This window comes from Anabrus simplex, chromosome 1 (assembly GCF_040414725.1).
Source record: "Anabrus simplex isolate iqAnaSimp1 chromosome 1, ASM4041472v1, whole genome shotgun sequence".
NCBI classification, from domain to species: Eukaryota; Metazoa; Arthropoda; class Insecta; order Orthoptera; family Tettigoniidae; genus Anabrus; species Anabrus simplex.
The window spans coordinates 921633508-921656271 of record NC_090265.1 but is presented as its reverse complement, the minus strand read 5'-3'; the positions used below and the strand labels follow the sequence as shown (position 1 = coordinate 921656271).

The 22764-nt window shown below is 39.4% G+C and overlaps 1 protein-coding gene across 1 annotated transcript in view; it reads left to right on the top strand.

The window, feature by feature from the left end:
- The window catches only part of Sec71 (ADP ribosylation factor guanine nucleotide exchange factor Sec71), a 452892-nt gene that overhangs the window by 31273 nt on the left and 398855 nt on the right, over positions 1-22764 (top strand). Inside the window, exons 6-7 of the mRNA XM_067136654.2 lie at positions 13723-13856; positions 17113-17255. Coding sequence (XP_066992755.2) covers positions 13723-13856; positions 17113-17255 — 277 coding nt within the window. The remainder of the gene's footprint in view (positions 1-13722; positions 13857-17112; positions 17256-22764) is intronic.

Here is a 22764-nt window from a genome sequence, read left to right as displayed (position 1 = left end):
TTAATACGTTCATTTTTATTTTCAGGTTGGAAAAACGTTCGCCGAATTGTTGCAAAAAAATATGAATTTTGTTTTAGACTATTTTAATTATTTTGATGTATAAACGCGAGTATTACGTGCATCTTAAATTTGTATCAAATACAATTTAGTTATAAATACATTTTTTGAGTAATACAAATACTGGTATTAAATATTCATCGTATAATGGTCGCACCCTACAATTTTTTTCGAAAATTTTGGTATAAAAAGTGCGACGATTATGCCGTGAAATACGGTATGTATGTATGTATGTATGTATGTATGTATGTATGTATGTATGTATGTCCAACCTTTGTCCTCTTCCTGCACGGGGTCATGTATGAAATGAGATGAATCTTTGTAGCAAGTTTTTATGACCGGATGCCCTTCATGCTGTCAACCTCACCAGAAGAGTTAATGAGATGAGATGAAATGAATGACATTATATATGAAAGTGGGAAGGGAGAGGGTGAAACCAGGTGCCAGTACATAGCTTACTCCTGTCAAATAGCACCAAGGGTCCGCTCAAGGCTTTACGTGATATTACTAATGTGGCCCTGGAGGATTGAAGATGCGGTTTGGTCTGATGAGTCTTGGTTCCAGTTGTTTTGAGCTGATGGTAGGATTTAGGTGTGGTAAAGGTCCCTTGAGCCGGCCCCGTGGTGTAGGGGTAGCGCGCCTGCCTCTTACCCGGAGGCCCCGGGTTCGATTCCCGGCCAGGTCAGGGATTTTTACCTAGACCTGAGGGCTGGTTCAAGGTCCACTCAGCCTACGTGATTAGAATTGAGGAGCTATCTGACGGTGAGATAGCGGCCCCGGTCTAGAAAGCCAAGAATAACGGCCGAGAGGCTTTGTCGTGCTGACCACACGACACCTCGTAATCTGCAGTCCTTCGGGCTGAGCAGCGGTCGCTTGGTAGGTCAAGGCCCTTCAAGGGCTGTAGTGCCATGGGCTTTTTTTTTTTTAAAGGTCCCTTGAAGCCACGGACCCTAGTTGGCAGCAAGACATTATTTAGGCTGGTGATGGCTCCCTAATGATGTGGAGTATGTTCACGTGGCTTGGGCTGGGTCTGCTGGTCCACCTGCACAGATCTTTGAACAGTGACTGCTGTGTTGAACTGCTTAGTTACAACTAACAGCCCCTCATGGAGTTTGTGTACCCTGAAAACTGTGGGATATTCCAGGAGGATAATGCCCATGCCGTCCAGAATTGGTTCAAGGAGCATTATGGAGTGTTTCATTGTCAGCTATAGCCACCTCATTCGCTCTAGATAAACCTCATAGGCCTGGTTTCATCAACGTGGGTTAAATATTCTCTAACCCTGGGTTTGTTAACTTAGGGTTAATATTTTAACTCATTCTTACAAGTCACGCGTTTCACCAAGCTATTTCGGCAGAGGGTTAACTAACACCGCGTTAACCCTCGCAGGAAACAGCTGTCCTAATAATCAAGGAGGCAGTGACTAAAAATCAGAGATCATGAACACACTTCTTGCGTGGTTCTTTTGTTTATTTCTTGCGCTGTATTTCGTTTTCTTCCTCAGGTCCATGGTAGATATTATTCTTTCGTGATCTTGAACGAAAAATGGAAGAAGTGCAGAAGAAAAATAGTGGCACGAATTTTTCTGCTTTAGAAAAATCATTACTTATTGAATTAGCCACCGAGTACCGAAGTATTATAGAATGCAAGAAGATTGACGGTATACAACTAAAAGAAAAGGAGGATACATGGAAAAGAATAACAGGGGAATTTAATAATATTGCCCACGTTACAGTGCGATCTACGAAACAACTAAAACAGTTCTATAAAAATTTTAGCTTCTCTGTGCCAAGAGTTGTTTTGAAAGTTGGCACACCTTCACAGCAATATTATACACAGAAGTAAATATACAGTTTAATTTCAAAGTGCATTTCTGTATAACCACTACGTAATACACAGTAGAATGTTCATAAGTGTTGTACTATTGAAGTGGTGGTGTGCAGTTGCATTCCTATATGCCACTGCAGTGCTGTCGTTATCAATGTGAAGAATGATGTCATTCTCAATTCCAACATTCCTGTTCCTTCTCCTTCCTGTGAGATACTGACGCAGAGTCAAGTCCTGTGGGGGAAGTTAATCTCGGGTCTCCACAGCAATATTGTGTAATACCGCTGTTGCTACTATTACGGTCAATTTAGTTTCTTTTAGTTCGCAAGCCCAAGTTTGTTTCGATCAGCTGTGTATTCTCACCTCTCGCGAACTTCATCGACAAATTTTCTGACGATAGTTTTTTAAGTCTATCTCTTCAGAAATTATTCCTCAGACAGATTTTCAAAGTCTTTCCTTCTTATTATAGGCCTATTTCTGTTAGGAACACCGTTTAACAAATCTAAATAAAGCAACTTTTCATCAAATGCATGATTTACTGTGGCCATATTGCTTTTAACCTCGAATAAACAGTTTAACCCAGGTGAAAGGCGGGGTTAACTTAACTCCGGTCTTAACCTAGAGTTAAAAATAACCCTCCTTGATGAAACGGAATGAACAGTCAAACTCAGAGTTAAAACTGTGTAACTCGGGGTTAAGGCTTAACCCACGTTGATGAAACCGGCCCATAGAGCATTTATGGGATATGGAGGAGAGGTCCCTTCACACCTCACATTCTGCATCTACAAATAGCAGGAAGGTATGGGTAGCATGAGTTAACCATTCTCCACAGGCTTTTTGTCCACTTGTGGAACTAATGCTATGACAAGTTACTGCTCTTCGCTGGGCTAGAGGAGGGTCTACATGATACTAGACACCTGTCCTTTGTCTTTTGGCATGTCAGTGTGATATAAGAGTGCTGAAATGCAAGGGACACATGCCGGTGGATTAACTGGTACATAATAATAATAATAATCGTATGGCCTCAGCTACCGTTTGCAGACATTTCGATTTGACGCCATCTGGCTGTCTGCTCGTCAATTTGGACGTTCCGGTTTACTCCGTCTGCCATCTAGCGGACCTAGAGTAAACCGGATCTCTCTTGGGCGTCTATGGCTGAGATTTTAATTAATTTTGTCGGGTAAATACCAAATGTATCACCAGAGATCTTTTACATGCCGACATCGTACGACATGGAGTGTCGATTGGACTTTTTTCCGCCCTTTAAAAATCCGACTACCTCTGCCGGGTTTGAACCCGCTATCTTGGGATCCGGAGGCCGACACTCTACCACGGATCCACAGAGGCAGCTACTGGTACATTAAACAAACAGAGTAAACTTTGTGCAACTTCCACACCAAAAATTAAATACAGTCGAATCTGCCCATAACGGAATAGCACAAAACCATAAAAAATTTCCATTGTGGGTAGATTTCTGTTTAGAACAGGTTCTAGATATAGAATTGAAATAAACATAGAATTATATGTTTATATGATGTAGGATACTGGTGATTACGAGGGGGTGCAAATATAAACAGGATTTTATTTTTTATTTAAATTCATTTATTGAAAAACATGAGGCAATTACAATTTATTTTTCCACGTTGTTTCCTGCTTTGGAAATGCATTTGTCTCAGCGTATGGGCAGGTTTATGATGCTCTCATCGTAAAAAGAACAGGGTCGTGTCACCAGCCAGTTGCGCATGAAGTCTTCCACACTCTCGTCATCTTCAAATCGTTGCCCTCCTAGAGCTTCTTTAAGCTGTGCGAACACATGGAAATCGCTGGGCGACAAATCCGAGTTATAAGGAGGATGATCAAGTGTAGTCCAGTGCATTTCCTGTAGCTTGGAGACAGTTAGAGCTGCATATGGGGCCGCGTATTGTCGAATCGGTTGGTCTCGTCTTTTGCGGCGATGTGCAACCCCTGCCTTGTTCAACAACTCGCAGTAGTAAGCAGCATTGATTGTGCATCGCTAATGCAAAAAATCAGTCAGCACAATGCCTCGCCGATCGAAAAAAACGGTTGCAAGAACCTTGCCAGCTGACAGTCGAGTCTTGGCCTTCACTGGTGCTCCCTCCCCTTTCCTCTGCCACTCCTTACACACACGCGTCCTTGACAATTTTTGATCACCGAACTGTGCAGTTGATCTTTGGCAAATTTCCGCCGCTGTAACTCCTTCACAAGCAACTAATTTTATAATTATGCGTTGCGCAGTGGAGGGGTGCACCTGTTGCTCCGACATTGTGAACGTTACTGACAAAACGGCGGGAATTATATGACAGCACGCTTTCCCCACTCCTAACGGCATTGCCTAAGAGTAGCAGAAGCGTGGGGTCAGTCCTACCAACTGTTGATTTTCAGGAACAAAAATGCTGTTTATATTTGATCGACCTTCGTAAGTTGGTTTATTGCATGTACACAAACATTGTTATTTATTTACATGCATACAACACTTAAGTTCACTTTTTATATCACAAAGGAGGAACAAAACAATCTCACATACACCACACTAGGCCTCAAAACAACTTTACTTTCCTATAAATGCAAACCGAAAGTTACAGTATGACGAACTTTTTCCAGTTTTTGTCTTGTGTTCTCTGCACATTAGTGTGTTTGGTGGTTCTCTGCTACCATTCTTGCTACACATACAGTATATCTTGAAATAACTCTTGAATCATTTCTGGCCAGGGAGAAATCTTACAGATCTCTGAAGTGTTGTAATGCATTATAATAGGTCTTAATGTTTGATTTCAAGTGATGTTCCTGTGAAGGTTCATTATCCGACTCTTGCTCGTGTGTTTCTTTGCCCTTATCTGTGTTTCTAAACTGTAGAAAACATGTCAATGTAAATATTCTTAGAATAACCCATATACTGTAGTTGTGGAGTGCTCATCTGTTTTCATTAGCTGTTTCCTACCCTCGCAGCAGTTTTAATTTTTCTTGACCATGATGCATTTGTGTGTACAGTTTGAGTCACCGATTTCTTCATGTGAAGTGAGTATTGCATCAGTCTCAGATAAGAACCTAGGGTAATCTCCTCAGTGCTGTATGGCTTATGTTGAGTTTTGCTTTATTAGAAGTGTTGACAGCTATGATGCAGTTCTGGCATCTGATCGTTCAGTCAGTCAGCTGGCAGCTCTAGGACTTGTAAGGTGTGTGTTGTAAGTGTGTGACGTTTTGTTGGCAGTGCAATATTGGAGTGCTAAAACAAAAGCAGATCTCAGAGATCCCTAAGTATATGGTTCCCTAAGATCGGATCTTAAGGAATCATATACTTTAAGTAAGGTCACTAGGTTTGGGGCCCTGACCAAGCTTTAGGCTAAGGTTTATTTTGGCTGAGGATGCTTACGACAGTTAAGCGAAGCATGTCCCAACTTATAACACCCGTTGTAATGTTTGTATCCTAAATATAAGGACTGATAAGTATTGGAAAGGTGGTGTATATTTTTGTTCTTATTTTAATGTTTAGAATTCAGATATATCCGCCAAATGTAACTTTTTCCCCTCAATTGCTTGCCTGCAGAGGTTTGCGGTATTTCTTTTCCAGCAACATGTTTTGGATGAGTCTGCCCTGTGATGTGAATTTTTGCAACTATGTTCTTCCCATAACAATGCATCATCCACGAGTTGCATCATAAAGAACGCAACTCTCCTCCGGGCAAGAATAACCTCAAGCCTAATAGCCTTGCACTGAAGCATTAATTCGTCGTCTCATTGTCCTTTGGAAGCTGTAGAAGGGATTTTTGGAGATACCATACTTTATAAACAGACTTCTGATGACACATTAGAACTGTGACCTAATTTATTATCCTCAGTCTTCCTTCATGACAGGAGTGTGTGTTTACCATGAATCAGGAAAGTTACACAGTATTTATTATCATGCGTGTGTGTTCCATAGTTACAGGCAGAATTAATGATTTCCTTCTAAACTGCAGGGACCAGCGTTCGATTAGTTTCTTTTCCTTACATTTTTCCTCTAAAGTGTCTAAAAGGAATTACCGGCCCCCACTGTTAGAGGAGGAGGATTTTACGGGCCATGATAAACGAAAGGTTGGAATTTAGTGGGGAGGATAGTGATTTTAGTGAAGTAAGTTCTGCCAAAGGGGAATTTGTAAGTGATGGGAATTAATCTGGAACAAGTACTGCAGGCTTGAGTGTACAGGGTTCGGGTCCAGCTGATGCGAATGAGCAGCAGTCGCGAAAGAGATAATACGTGTTTGATACCAGTTCAAGTAGCGATTATGACAGTGACAGTAGTGATGATAATACTGATAATATTTCAACCGGTGCAACTTCTTCGTCAACCTGGACTGGAAACAGACAAAGAGGGTCCCGCTTTGATCCCAAATTCCATGATGGTGTAAAGGGAGAGTTTTTAGGGAAATCAAGAGAGTGAAATATTTGAATTATTTTTTTATGATGAGATATGCCAGAACATAGCTGAATATAGCTGCCCAGTAGAAAATTGCACATAAAATCCAACTTAGTAAGGAGAAATTAAGAAGTAGAGACCAAGACTGGGTCCCAACAAATAAGCATGAAATAAAGCTTCTTATGGGCATACTGCTACTGCAGGGATTTTACAGAAACCTAAATTAGGACATTATTTTTTCATAATCACTTGTTGGCCACGCCTATTTTCTATGAGCTGGTGACAGGGAAGAGGTTTTTTTATCCTCCTCTGCTTTTTATATTTCTCTGACAATGAGGCGCATAATGGACAAATTCCTCCCAAACTTTACAAGATAAAGCCAGTATTTGACCACCTAGTAGCAAAATGTTTGGAAGCTTATACCCCTGATGGCAAATTGTTAGTTTGATGAGAGCCTCTTGTTATGAAAAGGAGGGCTAGGGTGGAAAGTTTACATACCAAGAAAACGATCACGTTTCAGAATGGCATCATACAAATTATGCGAAGGCAGGAGAGGTACGTATGTAACATGGTCTGGTATACCATAAAACACATGGAGCTTTCCACCAAGGTTCTCAGAGTAAATATTTAGAATGAAGTCAAAATCGGTTATAACGACACCAAAGGGACCTGATATTGTATAGGCTTTTGGGCTTGTGCCGTGTCAAGAAAATAAGGTGAAATTCTTAACGTTTCGCAGAAAACTGTGCTCTCCGTCCTCAGAAGAATTCTCGACTGTCCACGAGAAACGAAACAGTTGTTTAAGAAGCCAAAGGGACCTGATATTGTATAAGCTTTTGGGCTTGTGCCGTGTCAAGAAAATGAAATTCTTAACGTTTCGCAGAAAACTGTGCTCTGCGTCCTCAGAAGAATCCTTGACTGTCCACAAGAAAGGCTCCAAATTTCACCTTATTTTGTTGACACAGCACAAGCTCAAAAGCCTATAAAATATCATGTCTATAAGTACGGGCCGTGAAAGCATTAATGGCAACCGAAGGGACCGTCGATCAACAATTGTTATAGCCGATAGTAGCACAAACAGTTTTTTGTTTTATTGCTAAAAATATCATGTCTGTGAGTTTTACATGGTTAATTAACAGAATTAAGTTAAATCTTCAAAAAATGTAACTAAAAGAAGTACTGTATTTATAGAACAGTATTTGTGGAGTGGGACTGTGAGGAATTTCATTGGCTTTCACTTGATGGATAAGTCCAGTGATCAACACATTATTTGTTTTTTGCTGATTAAACCATCTAAGTTAAGATTCTTCTATATCTTTGTGCTCAGATATTGTGGCATGCTTGATTTTTAAATGATTTTCTTCGAAAAGAGACTGGATATTCTCTGTGACCTTCGAAATTTTAGAAATCACTTGCAAATGTACCCATGCTTCGCTATGATATTCTACATTGAATATGGATATCAAAGTTAACTACTGTACATGCAGTGAATAAGATCTTTTAAATTGCATGTCTCTTAGCGTTATTCAGAAACAGCAGGAGGAGGTTCCTATACGTTGTTTCCAATGTAAAGTACGAGTTTAGGAGTTGTGATGATAACGGTAGGCTCACTTGCCTACTGCCATTCACAATTGAGTAGGAAAGTTTTCATTATAATGGGAGCCCCCATTACCTGCTGCGCGCTCACAATCGATTTGGAGAGTTTTCTTTACAATGGCAGGTGCCCTTTCCTACTTCCAGACAGATTACAGTTGAGTTTTTATTACAATAGCAGGCACCTTCCCTACTGCCAGTCGAAATTGAGTTGAGCTGTTATCATTATAATGACAGGCCCCTTTCCTTAATAACAGTGACACCGAGTTGGTGAGTTTCCATTATAATAGCAAGGCCACTATTCTTAATGCCAGTCATATTTTAGATGGGTAAATTTGTGTATAATGGCAGGCACACTTGCCTACTCCCAAACACAATTGGTTAAGGGGTTTTGAACAAAATTACATACATCCTTGACTTCTGCCAGTCAAATCGAGAAGGGAATTATTAATTACAATGGTAGTTCCTCCTTACCAATGCTAGCTACAAAGGAGTTGGAGGAGGATCCCATTCCTACTGCCAATCAAAGTCGTTGTGGAGAGTAATGATTACAATAGTAGACGCCCTCCTGCTGAGAGTCACTGTCGATGTAAAGTATTAATTATGATGGCAAACACACCCTTTCTACATCGCTGCAGATCGACTTCAGTGATTATATATAGATCGACGTATGAAGTATATGCATGTTTATAATATTGCAAACCTTCATTTACAGATTAACTGCTGCTAAACGTTACATCATATCGACAAACATATTGTACTATAAGACGCCTCATTTAGCAGTCTAAATGGCTGGTCTTAAGATATTTTCTCACGTCTCGTCATAAGGTTTTCTCACAGTGTGTAACTTTTGGGTACTAATATGACAGCTACAAACATAGAATTTGGCTCACATATGGATACTGGGTGGGCCAAATTCGTGAAGAATTAGATGATTCTACCTTTCATATAGGCTGATTCGAACTACAAATTATACGTGTACAAAGAGCAAAATGTAGGTATAATAGAGAAATAGAGACAAGTCTAACATGTAAAGAATAGAGATACGACAAAACGTCATAGGACCAGAGTTGTACATCACTCCAAATTGAACTGAGATTGTGCCATCTGTTTTGAGATACGACTTAACGTTTAGCCGCAAAATACCTTGAAACGAAGGTCTGCATCGACATTTAAATTGCCTCAATATTCCGCTATTTTTCAGGGGTAAAAAAGGATTTTTTTTTTGCTAATGGCTTTATGTCGCACCAACACAGATAGGTCTTATGGCGGCGATGGGATAGGAAAGGTCTACGAGTTGGAAGGAAGTGGCCTTGGCATTAAGGTACATCCCCAGCATTTGCCTGGTGTGAAAATGGGAAACCACAGAAATCTTCAGGGCTGCCGACAGTGGGATTCGAACCCACTATCTCCCGGATGCAAGCTCACAGCCGCGCGCCTGTAACCACACGACCATCTCGCCCCGTAATGAAATATTTAAAGATCTTGGAAGTTTTCCGTTGATTACAGGCAAAGCCAGATAATTTTGCCAAATTTCAAATTTTCTAGCTTGTTTGCCAAATTGTGCCTCAATCGTGCTTTGGAAGAGGGGTGTGGGAGCGGTTAAAAATGAGGACTTCCCCAGAAAACTAAAGCTAACAAATATGCAGATGGTCATTATTACACTTGAAACTGTATGAAAATTTAGCCAGAAAGATCAGTATACAGACACATGGTCGTTACAATTTTATTTATATACATAAGGAATTGCTGTATGTACGCCTTTTAAGCTATGTCCGCTGGATATAGCCGGCATAACCGACCGATCATGATATCTCCCTTATTAATTCTCCCGTTGAAAGAAGCCCATGGGAAAAATTTTAGAAATGCATTTCCGTCAAAGTTGGTCGATTTCCAGTCAGTTTGGTCTTGTATATATTGTGGGAGAGTAAAATCACAGTTTCGCTTCTCTATAAACCCCCAGTCCACTCTGGGAATTCGTCATGGTATGGACCTTTGGTCAGGTGGATGCTAAATATGAAGTTTAGTTGAAATATCTCCAGTACTTTTCAAGTTATAAGAGATGCGCTTTACATGCACCCGCTCTTGAGCTAAGTCTGGTGGGACTTGTACCGAAAACCTGTCCGTTAATGATATCTCCCTTATTAATCCTCGTATTGAAATGATGCACGTGAGAAAAAAAGAAAAACAGAATCTCAAGAAAGGAGAAGTTTCTATTTTGTACAGGGAAAAGTTGATGTCTCTCAAGTGGAGGGATAAGAGGGAAGTCTGTATGCTGAGTAGCATCCACAATGGCAAAATGAAGACGATCGTGGATAGAAAAGGGGGGATGAAACAGAAACCCCTTGTATGCATCGATTATGATGATTATATGAGGGTTGTTGATCTATGCAATCAATATATTGTTACGTATGCCACTACAATGATGATGATATGATGATGCTTGTTGTTTAAAGGGGCCTAACATCGAGGTCATCGGCCCCTATAGTATGAAATGAGACGAAATGCAATTTAAAAGTACAAAATTCATCCACTGACTAGAATTCAAAACATGATGATGAAGAATGAACATGAATTTAAAACAATCAGTGGATCTGACCCGCAATACCGCACAATCCCAGAAACAATATTACTGACCAAGGGCTGCTCAAAAGTACAATCCTGGATCGGTGTGCTTGTCTAAACGGGTTCAATATCCTTGTCAACGGTCCCTCATAATGGCACTTATCACTAGTAAAGCAGAACCATAGTATTTCACAAGTTGCGGTACTAATCAAAGGTAGCATAAACTCACGGTGTTCCAAACATTATGGTACTACTCACAAGTATTATACATCGTACAGGTAACGCAGACCACTGGTATTTCTCACAAAATGTCACCACTCGTAGGCAACGCAAACCCGTAGTGTTCCCCACCTAGGTGTACTAATCACGGGCGCCGGTGTTCCCATGGTGTTCTTCACATAGTGGGTACTAAACATAGGCAACGAAGACCCATGGTGTCGCTCATATTGTATTAGTAACCAGAGTCAACGCCCAGACCCGTGATGTGTCTCACATAATGGTACTAATCACAGGCAACTCCCAAACCCGTGGTGTTCCGCATTAAGTGGTACTAATCACAGGTACTGGAAACCCACAGCGAACCCCCCTGGACTGCTACGAATCACAGAACTATTGAGTACCTAACAGAGTGGTACTACTCGCAAGTGAAGGCGACCCATGGTATTCCCCGCGTGATGGTAATAACCACAAGTAGTTTCATGGTTCGGGTTCAATCATCCCTTGGTCACCCCTTTTAGTCGCTTCTCACGACAGGCAGGGTATACCGTGGGTGAAACAAGAAGGGATCCGTCACTTCGAAAAATGAAGTAACGGACAAAGAAAGGCAAGGGCCATGAAGGGCGTGAAAATGAAAGACTCCCTAGGCCTCGAATGCTCTATTACCGTCGGGGTCGGAAAAGAACAAGAGTTGACCAAGGGAGGTCGGACAGGGTAGATGAGAGTGAGGATCCTGGCACAAGTAAGTGGAAGCAATGCCAAGACTCAGCTAAGGGCCCCGTGCTCGCCAATCCACACTCCCAAGTTGAGAGCCCCTTGGGCCCCTTGTAGTCGCCTCTTACGACAGGCAGGGGATACCTCGGGTGTATTCTACATGTGCGTCCCCCACCCGCAGGGGGTAGTGTGTTTGGTCCGCGGGAGGTATTTTACTTCCCTCAAGTCCGCCGGCAAGCCAGTTAGGACTCCCCTATCCGCCACCTGGGACACGCCACGTGGGAGTATCACCTCTCCCCCTGCTACGCCAGCGTAATAGTAGGTTCGTGGCCACTACAATGAACAGGCTGAAGAAAAATCATAATTTAATTTAATTAATTGCAAGTGTTGAAACATTTAAGCTTTTTAACTCCTTAGGTTTTTTTCAATTGTGAAATTACCAGCGTTTCGCCCGTGTAGCAGTGAGCTCATCAGCTGGTGCTAGCGCGCCGTTGAGACACCACTGCAAGCCTCCTATATAGGACAATGCAAAAGAAAATTTGATATAGGCCTAAGGTAGGAATTTATACAAGTGGCAGCACATGCTTCCCCTAGTGTACCGTCACTGTATGTAACAACTGATAATACCTTAAAACAACGCCATAACATAATAGTTTCTGTAAATTAAAACATTGATAAAGCTTTGTTTTTCATGTGCTTTTCACAAGAGAGAGTGACAGAAAGGAGTGCCTATTAGTGGTCCACTAATTAAAAAAAAAATAGGCATTATGGCTTAAAAAACTAATGAACGGTGATTTGGCCTTCACTGCAAGCAACGGAAATAAAGGCATGACATCAGACAACTGTCGATAAGTGGAGAGAATCTACCAGCTGACATAGCTTTTGTGGAAGAATACCTAACATTGGTGATTTGATTTCCTCAGAAAACTATTCGCCACAGCAAATTTACAATGCAGGCGAGGCTGGGTTGAACTTTAAAGCCCTTCCCAATAAAAAGCTTGCTTCTCAAGAGGAATCTTCTGCACCAGGTTTTAAAATGAACAAACTGCGTCTTACAGTTTTAACCTGCAGTAATGCTGCGGGATCAAACAAGCTTCTATTGATGGTGATTGGTAAATGTGCCAAACCACAAACCCGTAAGAATATGCTCTCTCTTTGTATTACAGGAATCAAAACAAGGCATGGATGACTAGTTCTCTTTTTAATGAGTGGTTTGCCAAACAGTTTGTTCCTTCAGTGAAATACTTCGAGCTTTACTTCTGATAGACAATGCCCCTTTTCACCCATCAGACATGTGGTTGATATGCGGGGACATAAAAGCGGTTTCTCTGCTTTCCATTGTGACATTGCTGCTGCAGCCTATGGATCAGGGTGTTCTACAGAATATAAAACTAAACTACACCAAAAAATGCTCTTACGATATCTTATTGAAAAAAAATGGTTCTTTTCCTATCCTTGAGAAGCTGGAAATTTACAATAAAACTCATTATTTACTGGGTTGCAGAATCATGGCAAAATAGAAATGTGAACTTTTGCGGAGATCTTAGAAGAAGCTTTGGCCTAGCCTCGACTTCGAGAAAACACCTACCCCTACACTTGTCACACAAGACTATAACACTTAGCTCATTCATCTTGTTCAGCAAGTACCTGGTTGTTAGGATACTGGAGAAGGTTGTGTAGAGGAGTGGACAACAGTTGATGGTAATGAAGAATGCAGTGAACATGAAATAATGTGTCTGGTCCAAAGTCAGCATAACGATAATATAGCTAGTGACAGTGATGAAGAAGAAACTTTGACAGACAATGTGACTTACAGTATACTGATGCTGCCTCTGCACTTGACATTGCAATATGCTTTGTAGAACAATATTCAGCAGTCACGCCAAACTATGTCATGTTCATGTGACGGTGGCGTGCAGTTGCCTCCATGGAAAGGTTTTCGTCACTTCGACAATTGAAGATAACTGATTTCAAGTGAAAGATGAAGTGATATTTTGTGTGTTTCTATTATTATTTCATTGTTTTTGCAAAGTGATCAACCTAAAGAATTTCAGTAACCAACTTTTTCGTTTTTCAATCCTGGATGACATAAGTACTGTATGTAGGCACATATACACTTTGCTAGGAATGCTAACTGTACTTCATTGTTAATTTTTCTACCAATTGTTTAAAATGAGGTTATAATGTAGAATATATACTTGTTTTATGACTAAATAAATAAGTTTCTCCTTTTTGCGTGTGTTTTGCAAACTTTTGATTGTTAGTTAGTGATATGTATGGAGTTATATATTATTATTATTATTGCAATTTTTTTTTTATTTTTTTTATTTTTTAAGGTTGTGAGGTGGATAATTCAACAGTTGGAGCAGATAGCAGTGAATCAACATCTGCTGCACCCGATTCACAATCCGAAAATAATAGCTTACAAAATCATCCAAACACTCCTACCATTACCCGGGTACCTTCTCAGGTAAGAAGTCACTCTATACAATTTGTAAATGATAGTTGAACCAATCCTGTGCTAACTTATCTCATTCATAATTTTATTGAAGGTGACCTTTGATATGAATAGTCCATGGCATATGCATTTCTTCTTCTTCCTGGCCTTTTCCCAGTTACGTGGGGTTTGCTTTTTTAAGTGAAATTAGTGTAGATTTACGGCCGGATGGTGTTCCTGATGTGTGTTAAGATGAGCACAAACACTTGGGCGCAAACTAGAGGAATTAACCAGGTGAAATCAGCATATTTGGCTGTCAATCAAACTCAGGCCCCACTTAACCAAAGGCCTGTACATTGACCATTCATCCAAAGTGCCAGACCAGAAGTGATGGTTATCATGTTGTATTTCTCTTTGATAATCACCATTACCAGACAAGCAATAACTTGCATAGTTTTCTGTTTAGTTTGCTTGAAACCACTCTTTAAAATATTATATATTCAATCCACTCTCATGTGAGCTTGCTAACTTCAGGCTCTCTGACCTACTAGTAAATGATCTTACGTTTGCAAGACGTTAGGTGATACGAAAAAAGTTAAATACTGTATATCTCGTGAGACAGATCTCAAAGGGGGATTGAGACTGAAGTCGGTTGCAAGATAGATCTTGCCGTGCAGATGAATAAAGTTTGTTTCCCCACTAATGAGATGTATCTCCTTTTGCTTGAGATGTGTCTCACACACTGGCTTTGGTATCAGTCAGCTGACAGCATAGATGTATAAATCAATACCACCTAATGAAGGAAGGATTTTTAAACATCTTGTGATGCGGCTCGGTCATTTACAGTTCTTCTGATTTAGTTTACTTGAGAATAATATAATGGCGATGGAGGGAGAAATTGCAGAAATTCAGGCTCATTTGATCAAGATTATACAAAAGTGCAGCAAAATGATCTTTACAAGTCTCATCTTCCCAAAACATGCTGCAGGAAAACTGCTGCAATTGGTTGTTTGTGCGGCAAATACTGAGTTAGCAGCAGCATAAATCTAAAAAATAGTAAGTGTGAAAATCATGTGAATGGAGTGGTAATTTTCTGCATTGAAAAAATCCTTGTTTGTAACAAAGTGTGACTATTGAAATAAATAAAAATCAAACTCCATGGTGCTACAACCCTGTTGGTTGTTGGCCTGCCGAGCAACTGCTGCTCAGCATGAAGCCGTCAGGTTACGAGGAGATGCATCTTTAGTGCAACAAAATCCACTCAGCCGTTATTCTTGGTCTTACCAGACCGGTTGTTCTCATGTAGGTTGAGGAGTGGACCTCGAACCAGGCCTTATATTCAGGTAAAAATCCCTAACCTGATGGGTAATCAAACCCATGTCTCCATGTAACTGGCAGACTCACTATCCCTAGACCGCAGCACCGCTGTGACTGTTGAAAACCTTGAAAATATTTAGCTGCTTTTTTTTTTTTTTGCTAGTGGCTTTTCGTCACACAGACACAGGTAGGTCTTATGGTGATGATGGGATAGGAAAGCTCTAGGAGTTGAAAGGAAGTGGCTGTGGCCTTAATTAAGATACAGTTCCAGAATTTGCCTGGTGTGAAAATGAGAAACCACAGAAAACTATCTTCAGGGCTGCCAACAGTGGGATTCGAACCCACTATATCTCGGATGCAAGCTCACAGCCGCACGTTCGTAACCGCATGGCCAACTCGCCCGATGCCGCATTTTGTAAGCAGGAAACTGGTGGACTAGAACAGAACGTCGAAATTAACGTACTGGCAGCCTGTATAGCATCAAATTAAAATACCTGTAAACAGTAGCTGAATTATCATTGTTGTCATCGTCGTCATCATCATCATCTGCTGTCTGATGTAATAAGCGTGTAAAGGGGAACCCAGGTTTCTCAACTTGGGGTTGGTGAGCATGAGGTCCTTAGCTGAGTCTGAAATTGCTTTCATTACTTTTGCCATGCTCGTCATTTCCATTTTTGTTATCCGACCTCCCTCTGTTAACTCTTTGTTCTTTTCTGACCCAGTCGTATTAGTTTCGTGAGTCCTTCATTTTCATGTTCTTAATGGCCCTTTTCTTTCATCGATACTTTCATTCTTCCAAGTGTTGGGCCTCTTTCTTTCTTCCTTCTGTTTAGAGATAAGAGAGAATTGTTGCCCATTTGTACTTCCCCATAAAATAACAATAACGTACATCATCAGTATGAAGATGTTGGCAAAAGAAAAGTAAGGGTCACAAACGGCGCAAAAATGAAAGACTTCCTGTGCCTCGCAAACCAAACACTTTCAGAGTCGAACAGAAGGAAGAGATGACCAATGTAAAGATAAAAGTAAGGAGCCTTGTACTAGTAAGTTGAAGCAGATGAAACAGTACCAGACTCAACTAGGGCCTCTTGGTCACCATTCCTCACTTCCAACTTAAGAGACACTGGGACTCCATTGTAGTCACTTCGTATGACAGGCAGTGGATACCATGGATGCATTTTATTGCTCCACCCACATGGCAAATGTGGTTAACTGCTCCTACAGCATTATGAAATACATTACTTTCTTGCCACTTAATTACATTTTTTAATGCTTATGTATTTGTTGGAAATTGTATCGAGGCTTCTGCTTGTGACTTAATTGCTGAAACTACCTGCCAAAGTGTTTTGGTCAAAACTTACATCTTCGGCTACGCCACACCACTTTGAAATCTGGGGTCACCTACATTACGCCAGTGAAGTATATTTCTTCACGTTTGTGAGAGTTTCACCTCTTATCTCGTGTATTGACTCCAGTATGTTGTGATAATCCACTTTATCTTTACAAAAACTCATATAGATTTTTATAATTATGTTCAAGAAAATCTCTTCATGCCTCTACAGTTTTCTTCTCCATTGTAAAACCATCATAAAGTCCGCCTTCATGTTTTCAGCCTGATGTTACCATTTTGAGTCACCTACTGGGCAGTCTCAAGAAATTCTGAGTTCCATCTCTATTCATTGAGACAAAGCTCCACTTCATTGAAAATGTATTTCAAGGGATAAAGGTCATTGCTGAGCGTTTTTATTCATCTACATTTGACATGTATCTCAATATTTATGAAACAAGAATTAGATTCTAGGTTTATTCATATCACCCATTACCTTCTGTGGATCAATGTAGTTCGATTTATAGATGCCTACTAAATTTTTTTAGCAAACTCCTGAAGGAGAGAAGTAGTGCACCATTATAGAAATGTATTAATTTTTCTTTGTATATCAGCGAGGTTTTGATTCTGTATGGTGTGTTACAGGAAAGTATGGATGTTGGCAATGAAGCTGATACTGCAGTAACCGCCAAGTTTACACATGTCCTGCAGAAAGATGCCTTTCTTGTTTTCCGTGCCCTGTGTAAATTATCAATGAAACCATTACCTGAAGGCCAGCCAGATCCTAAGTAAGTTTGATCTTGGTTTCCGTCTGATTATAGGTTATAATCATAGGTTATAAACTTCATGGTTCTGATCTGTATTGAATTGCAAGTACAATGTAATTAAATTAATGTAGTAATGGTCCACCTTTCAATATTATAATATGTAATATTCTAAATTACATTAATTAGGGACTAGTTTCGGCCGGGGCTGGCCATCTTCAGCCTTAATGTAAAACACCTAATAACTAAACAAATGTATATGCACACAATTGACATAAAACAAATGAAAACAGTCTGAAGCACACTCAACAATAGACCACACACCTCATGCTGTATTGAGAGGTAAGTTCTCATATAACCTATGCCATCTAACTAACACATTCTCTCATTCAATTCATTAATTTAATTTTATCTAATTTATAAGGTTAACTTCATGGGCACCGCAATGAATCGCAAAAATTTTATACCAGACACAATGTATCTGTGTTAACCACATCTTCATGTGCTGTCCTGACTATGTCCAACAACATTTTCAGCAAGATTTAACAAGCACCATGAGAGCATCTCATTTATTATTTTGATTGAGGATGAAACAACATCTAACAGTTCCCTGTCAGCTAGTGGTTATTTACAGCAGTGTCCAATGGATTAAATATAGCTAACACCACACAAATAGATTTGATGACAAACTACAGGATCAACATTTACCAGTTCCCAGCAGTATTAGAACTAACAGTTCTGTGTATATAAATTAATACTTGAAATTATTCTCAATGATGAACATACTCAAGATGTTAGAACCTAGTTCATTTTCAGATTTATTCATAATTCCATCCCAGTTTTTAATGTCACTTTGTATATATTTGTTTTCATTTGTTTTATGTCAATTGTGTGCATATACATTTGTTTAGTTATTAGGTGTTTTACATTAAGGCTGAAGATGGCCAGCCCCGGCCGAAACTAGTCCCTAATTAATGTAATTTAGAATATTACATATTAAAGTTGCCCTCCATCAACAACTTCTGGATTAAAGAAGAACTACCAGAACACTGGACAACAGCCCTCATTCATCCACTGCACAAAAAAGGGGACAAAACCGACCCTAATAACTACAGAGGAATCTCGCTTCTAGACATAACATACAAAATATTTTCAATAATCATCCTTAATAGGATAGGTTTACAACTTGAGAAAGAACTAGGAGACTATCAAGGAGGTTTCAGACCCTGGAGGAGCTGTCCTGATCAGATCATGAGTCTTAAGTTGATAATGGACTATAACAGGAGAAGAAACAGAGATATGGTGATAACATTGTAGATTTCAAGAAAGCTTATGATTGCATCCATAGAGAATCTCTGTTTAAAATTTTAAGACACCTTGGACTACACCCCAAATTAATAAACATGATAAAATTAACTCTCACCAATACCAAATCAAAAGTGAAGTTTAGGGGTGAAACATCAGAAACATTTGAAATTAAAACTGGACTACGGCAAGGAGATGGGCTCTCACCACTATTATTTAACTGTGCTCTAGAAATGGTAATGAGGGAATGGTTTAGAAAATGTCCCCCCAAAATAAAGATTGGCCGAAAAATCATAACAAATTGCCTGGGTTTTGCTGTCAATTTAGCATTACTAGCAGTGGACATAAACGAAGCAAAAACCCAGATATCAGAACTTCAAAACATTGCAAATAAAATTGGCCTCAAAATATAATTTGAAAAAACAGAAATTATGCCCCAAAAACCAACACAGCTAAAAGAAAGTCACCATAAATGGTAATAAAATCAAAATAGTAACTCAGTTTAAATATCTTGGAGAAGTAATAACACATAACTTAAATGAAAAAATCTCAATCCAAGTAAGAACAAATAGATTAGCTAAAGCACAAAAATTAACATGGGATATCTACAGAAAGAAATGTCTATCAATAAATACAAAAATAAAACACTACAACACAGTTATAAAACCGGAAGCTACATATGCAGCAGAAACACTCTTTTACCTGAATAAACAATCAAAGACTGACAGACTTCAGAAAATTGAAAGGAGGATTGGAAGAACCTGCATCAATGAAAAATACCAGAAAGATGGACAGTGGCGGTTAATACCTAACAAAGTCGTGTACAAAGAGCTAGAACCCATTACAAATACTATGCGTAAGAGGAGACTGGGATTCTTTGGACATATCATGAGGATGCAGGACTTGAGACTTGTGAAACAACTAGTACAACACAATCTCGTTTCAAAAATACCACAGCAGGATGTAAATGGATCAGAGAAGTAAGAGAGGATCTAAAGGAAATAGGCCTTACAACACCACAAATAAGATAAAACTGAATACAAAACTCAAGAATACAAACTTCCGCTTTACCCTTACACAAAACAAACCAACAACACGCACATTTTCAACTGAGGAAAGGGCACAAAGATCGGAGCGTCTGAAGAAGTACTGGGAGGACCGCAAAGCTCGAACAATCCCTTCAAAGAGACCTGAACTACGGACTGACTAAAGTGATCCTATGTGGTCATAAAAAAAGAAGAAGAAGAAGTATTACTACATTAATTTAATAATTACATTGTTCCCTCTGATTCATCTTTCACAAAACTGGTTACATGTAAGGTAATTGAAATTTAACAATATTCAACACATTAGAGTTTGTCATGGAACTGTTCATAGTACTCAGTTGTTGAAAATAAAATGCAATCATATTTATGTGAAAAATCTCTACATCCTAATTTTAAGAAGGGTGATTTTGAAAGAAAGAAAGAAAGAAAGAAAGAAAGAAAGAAAAAAAGAAAGAAAGAAAGAAAGAAAGACTAGTCAGTACTCAGTTGTTGAAAATAAAATGCAATCATATTTATGTGAAAAATCTCTACATCCTAATTTTAAGAAGGGTGATTTTGAAAGAAAGAAAGAAAGAAAGACTAGTCTTGATTTATACAGGGTGGCGCACGAATAGTTGACACATTTAATTTTAGAATAACAACTTTATTTTTCATAGAACACTAATGAAATTTTAGACACAGGCATCTTGGACCCTGGAAATACATTTCACTATATCACATGTTCAATGTGGTCACCACTGTGGTGGACAACCTCTTCGAGACGAATAAGCGTGTTTCTGATGACTTCGCGGCACAGGTCTTCATGAATTTCACTGCAGAGTTGCACGATCCGAGCACGCTTTTCCAATACCAATATAATGGTCCATTATTGGACATTATAAATTTTCCAGCTAACTCATTCTTGGTTGCCTGCGTTTCGCCCTCGTGCGCTAAGTTAGGCTCATCAGTTGGGAAAATTTATAATGTCCAATAATGGACCATTATATTGGTATTGTAAATTTACTCATTCGGGACAAATATTGTAAATTTCCTTTGGGAATCAACATCTGTATTATCACGCTTTTCCATGCGGCCTTGAGGTCTTGAAGTGAAGAGGTTTTCTTTCAAATAGCCCCATTAAAGGAAATCACAAGGATTTAAATATGGGCTTTAAGGAGGCCAGAAGAATTCGCCATTATCGTTGTACTGAGGGTAACGATGAGACATTACACGATCGCTAAATACTCCCCTCAAAAAATTAAGAACATCGTTAGCTGTGTGAGGTGTTGCACCATCTTGCACCAACCACTGCGTATGAATAGGGATAGCAAGAATTTGAGGCATGAATTCATTCCCCAGCATGTTCTTCTATCACTGTGCAATAACTGTCTGGCTGAAGAAAAAATGGTCCAATTAACCCATGTCTTGACAGACCTACACACAAACTCACTTTTCCCCCATACGTCGTTTTTTCGTGAATAATGTCTGGTTTTTCTGTAGCCCAAAACTGCACATTTTGTTCATTAACTGCCCCCTTGAAATGAAAATATGCTTCATCAGAGAACCAACTATTGAACAGTACTTCATCTTTATCTTGAGTCCATAGTGCGTACTGCAAACTCTTCTGCCTGAGAAGATCTGTTAGCTTGTGTAGTACAGTCATTTTGTACAGGTACAATTGAAGGTCACCGTGTAACATTCTTGAATGGCGCGATATTCCACTTTCTCTTGAAGCTCCCCGTGTTGAGTTGTGTGGGCTGCGCTGCGTATTAATAAGATATAATTACAAAATCCATAACTGTACCCTAAAACTTAAGTAAAATGAGTAATTGCAAGAATAGAAAAGAACTATGATTTCATTTGAATTTAGCAACTCTGAAGCACACTGTAGACACACCAGAGTGAGTGGAAGTGCGGAAAGCTACCTCTGCATGTTCCAGAGGATGCATTCCATTCTGACATGGAGAAATTTTGAATTTATATTACTCTGTAAAATACTGTCAGTCTGTCTGTCAGGTCAACAGCCCAGAGGCTGGTTGGATCCTCAAATAGTACCACCAAAGGCTATGCAATTATAGGAAAATCACAAAAACCAATGGCGGTACCAAAATGAGGCGTACTAGGCAAGACGAGGAGTGAGGTAGTTTGCCATTGCTTTCCTGACTGGGCCAGACAGTGCTATTGTAGCACAATTAACCCTGTAAGCAACACTTTTCATGACAATCAGATGCACTGGTTGTGCTCTGAATGTCATTACTCAGCACCACCCATACCCTAGCAGCTTCCATATTCTCACAGCCAAGGATGAGACTGGGACTTCAGTGGAAGCTACACTTTGCTCTGGCCTGTGCCATGTCGTACATACGACGCTGTAATTGATGTAAAACCTTCAATTATTATGTTTAATATATTTTAATCATAGTTTATTTAATGCCAAATTATCTTTTATTAAGTGTTAAACATGACTAGTATATGGTTCCTCTGTAAATATGTAGTATAACTTTGTATAACCTCAAATACGTATTGTATAACCTAAAAATCTATATGGTCAAAAGCGGTAGAAAATTCCATAATGTTTGTATGTTAGACTTATTGTACTATAATTTGGTGTATATGAAGGGTTCTGAAAACTTACTGTAAGGTTTATTATCCAGATACATGTAGAGACATTACGAATGTTGTAGATATTTCCATGTACATTTTTAAATATCGAAAGAACATTCGAGCACCCATTCGACTAGCTGGTCGATCGATGTTTCGAGTGTGTTTCATCAGAGTGTTGCAAGTACTCTTCCAGAAGTCGATCATTCTAGATGGTTGATTGAATAGTATAAATATTGAGCTGTCGATTTAGTGAGACAATCTGAGTACTGGACTCAAGTGAGTCAGGCGGTGAATTCGAAAGAGAGTATGTTATAGTGCGCACGTCATTGTTGTTGATATCTGTACTTGTCAGAATTGACTTCAGGGTACTCCTCTATTGAGTGTTGTATATAGTGTTGTTTGCTATTGTGTAAAACTGTGTGTTGTGACGTACAGTGTAAATAAAATCATTTATACAAGGAAGTGAACGTGTTCTCGTGTGATATTTATTTAAGTCAAATAAAATCGCAACGTAGAACGATAGCCAAGAGATGGATGCAAAAGTACTGTGTCCATCAAGAAATGACAACAGGAACTCTAAAATACTATTATTTTAAAAT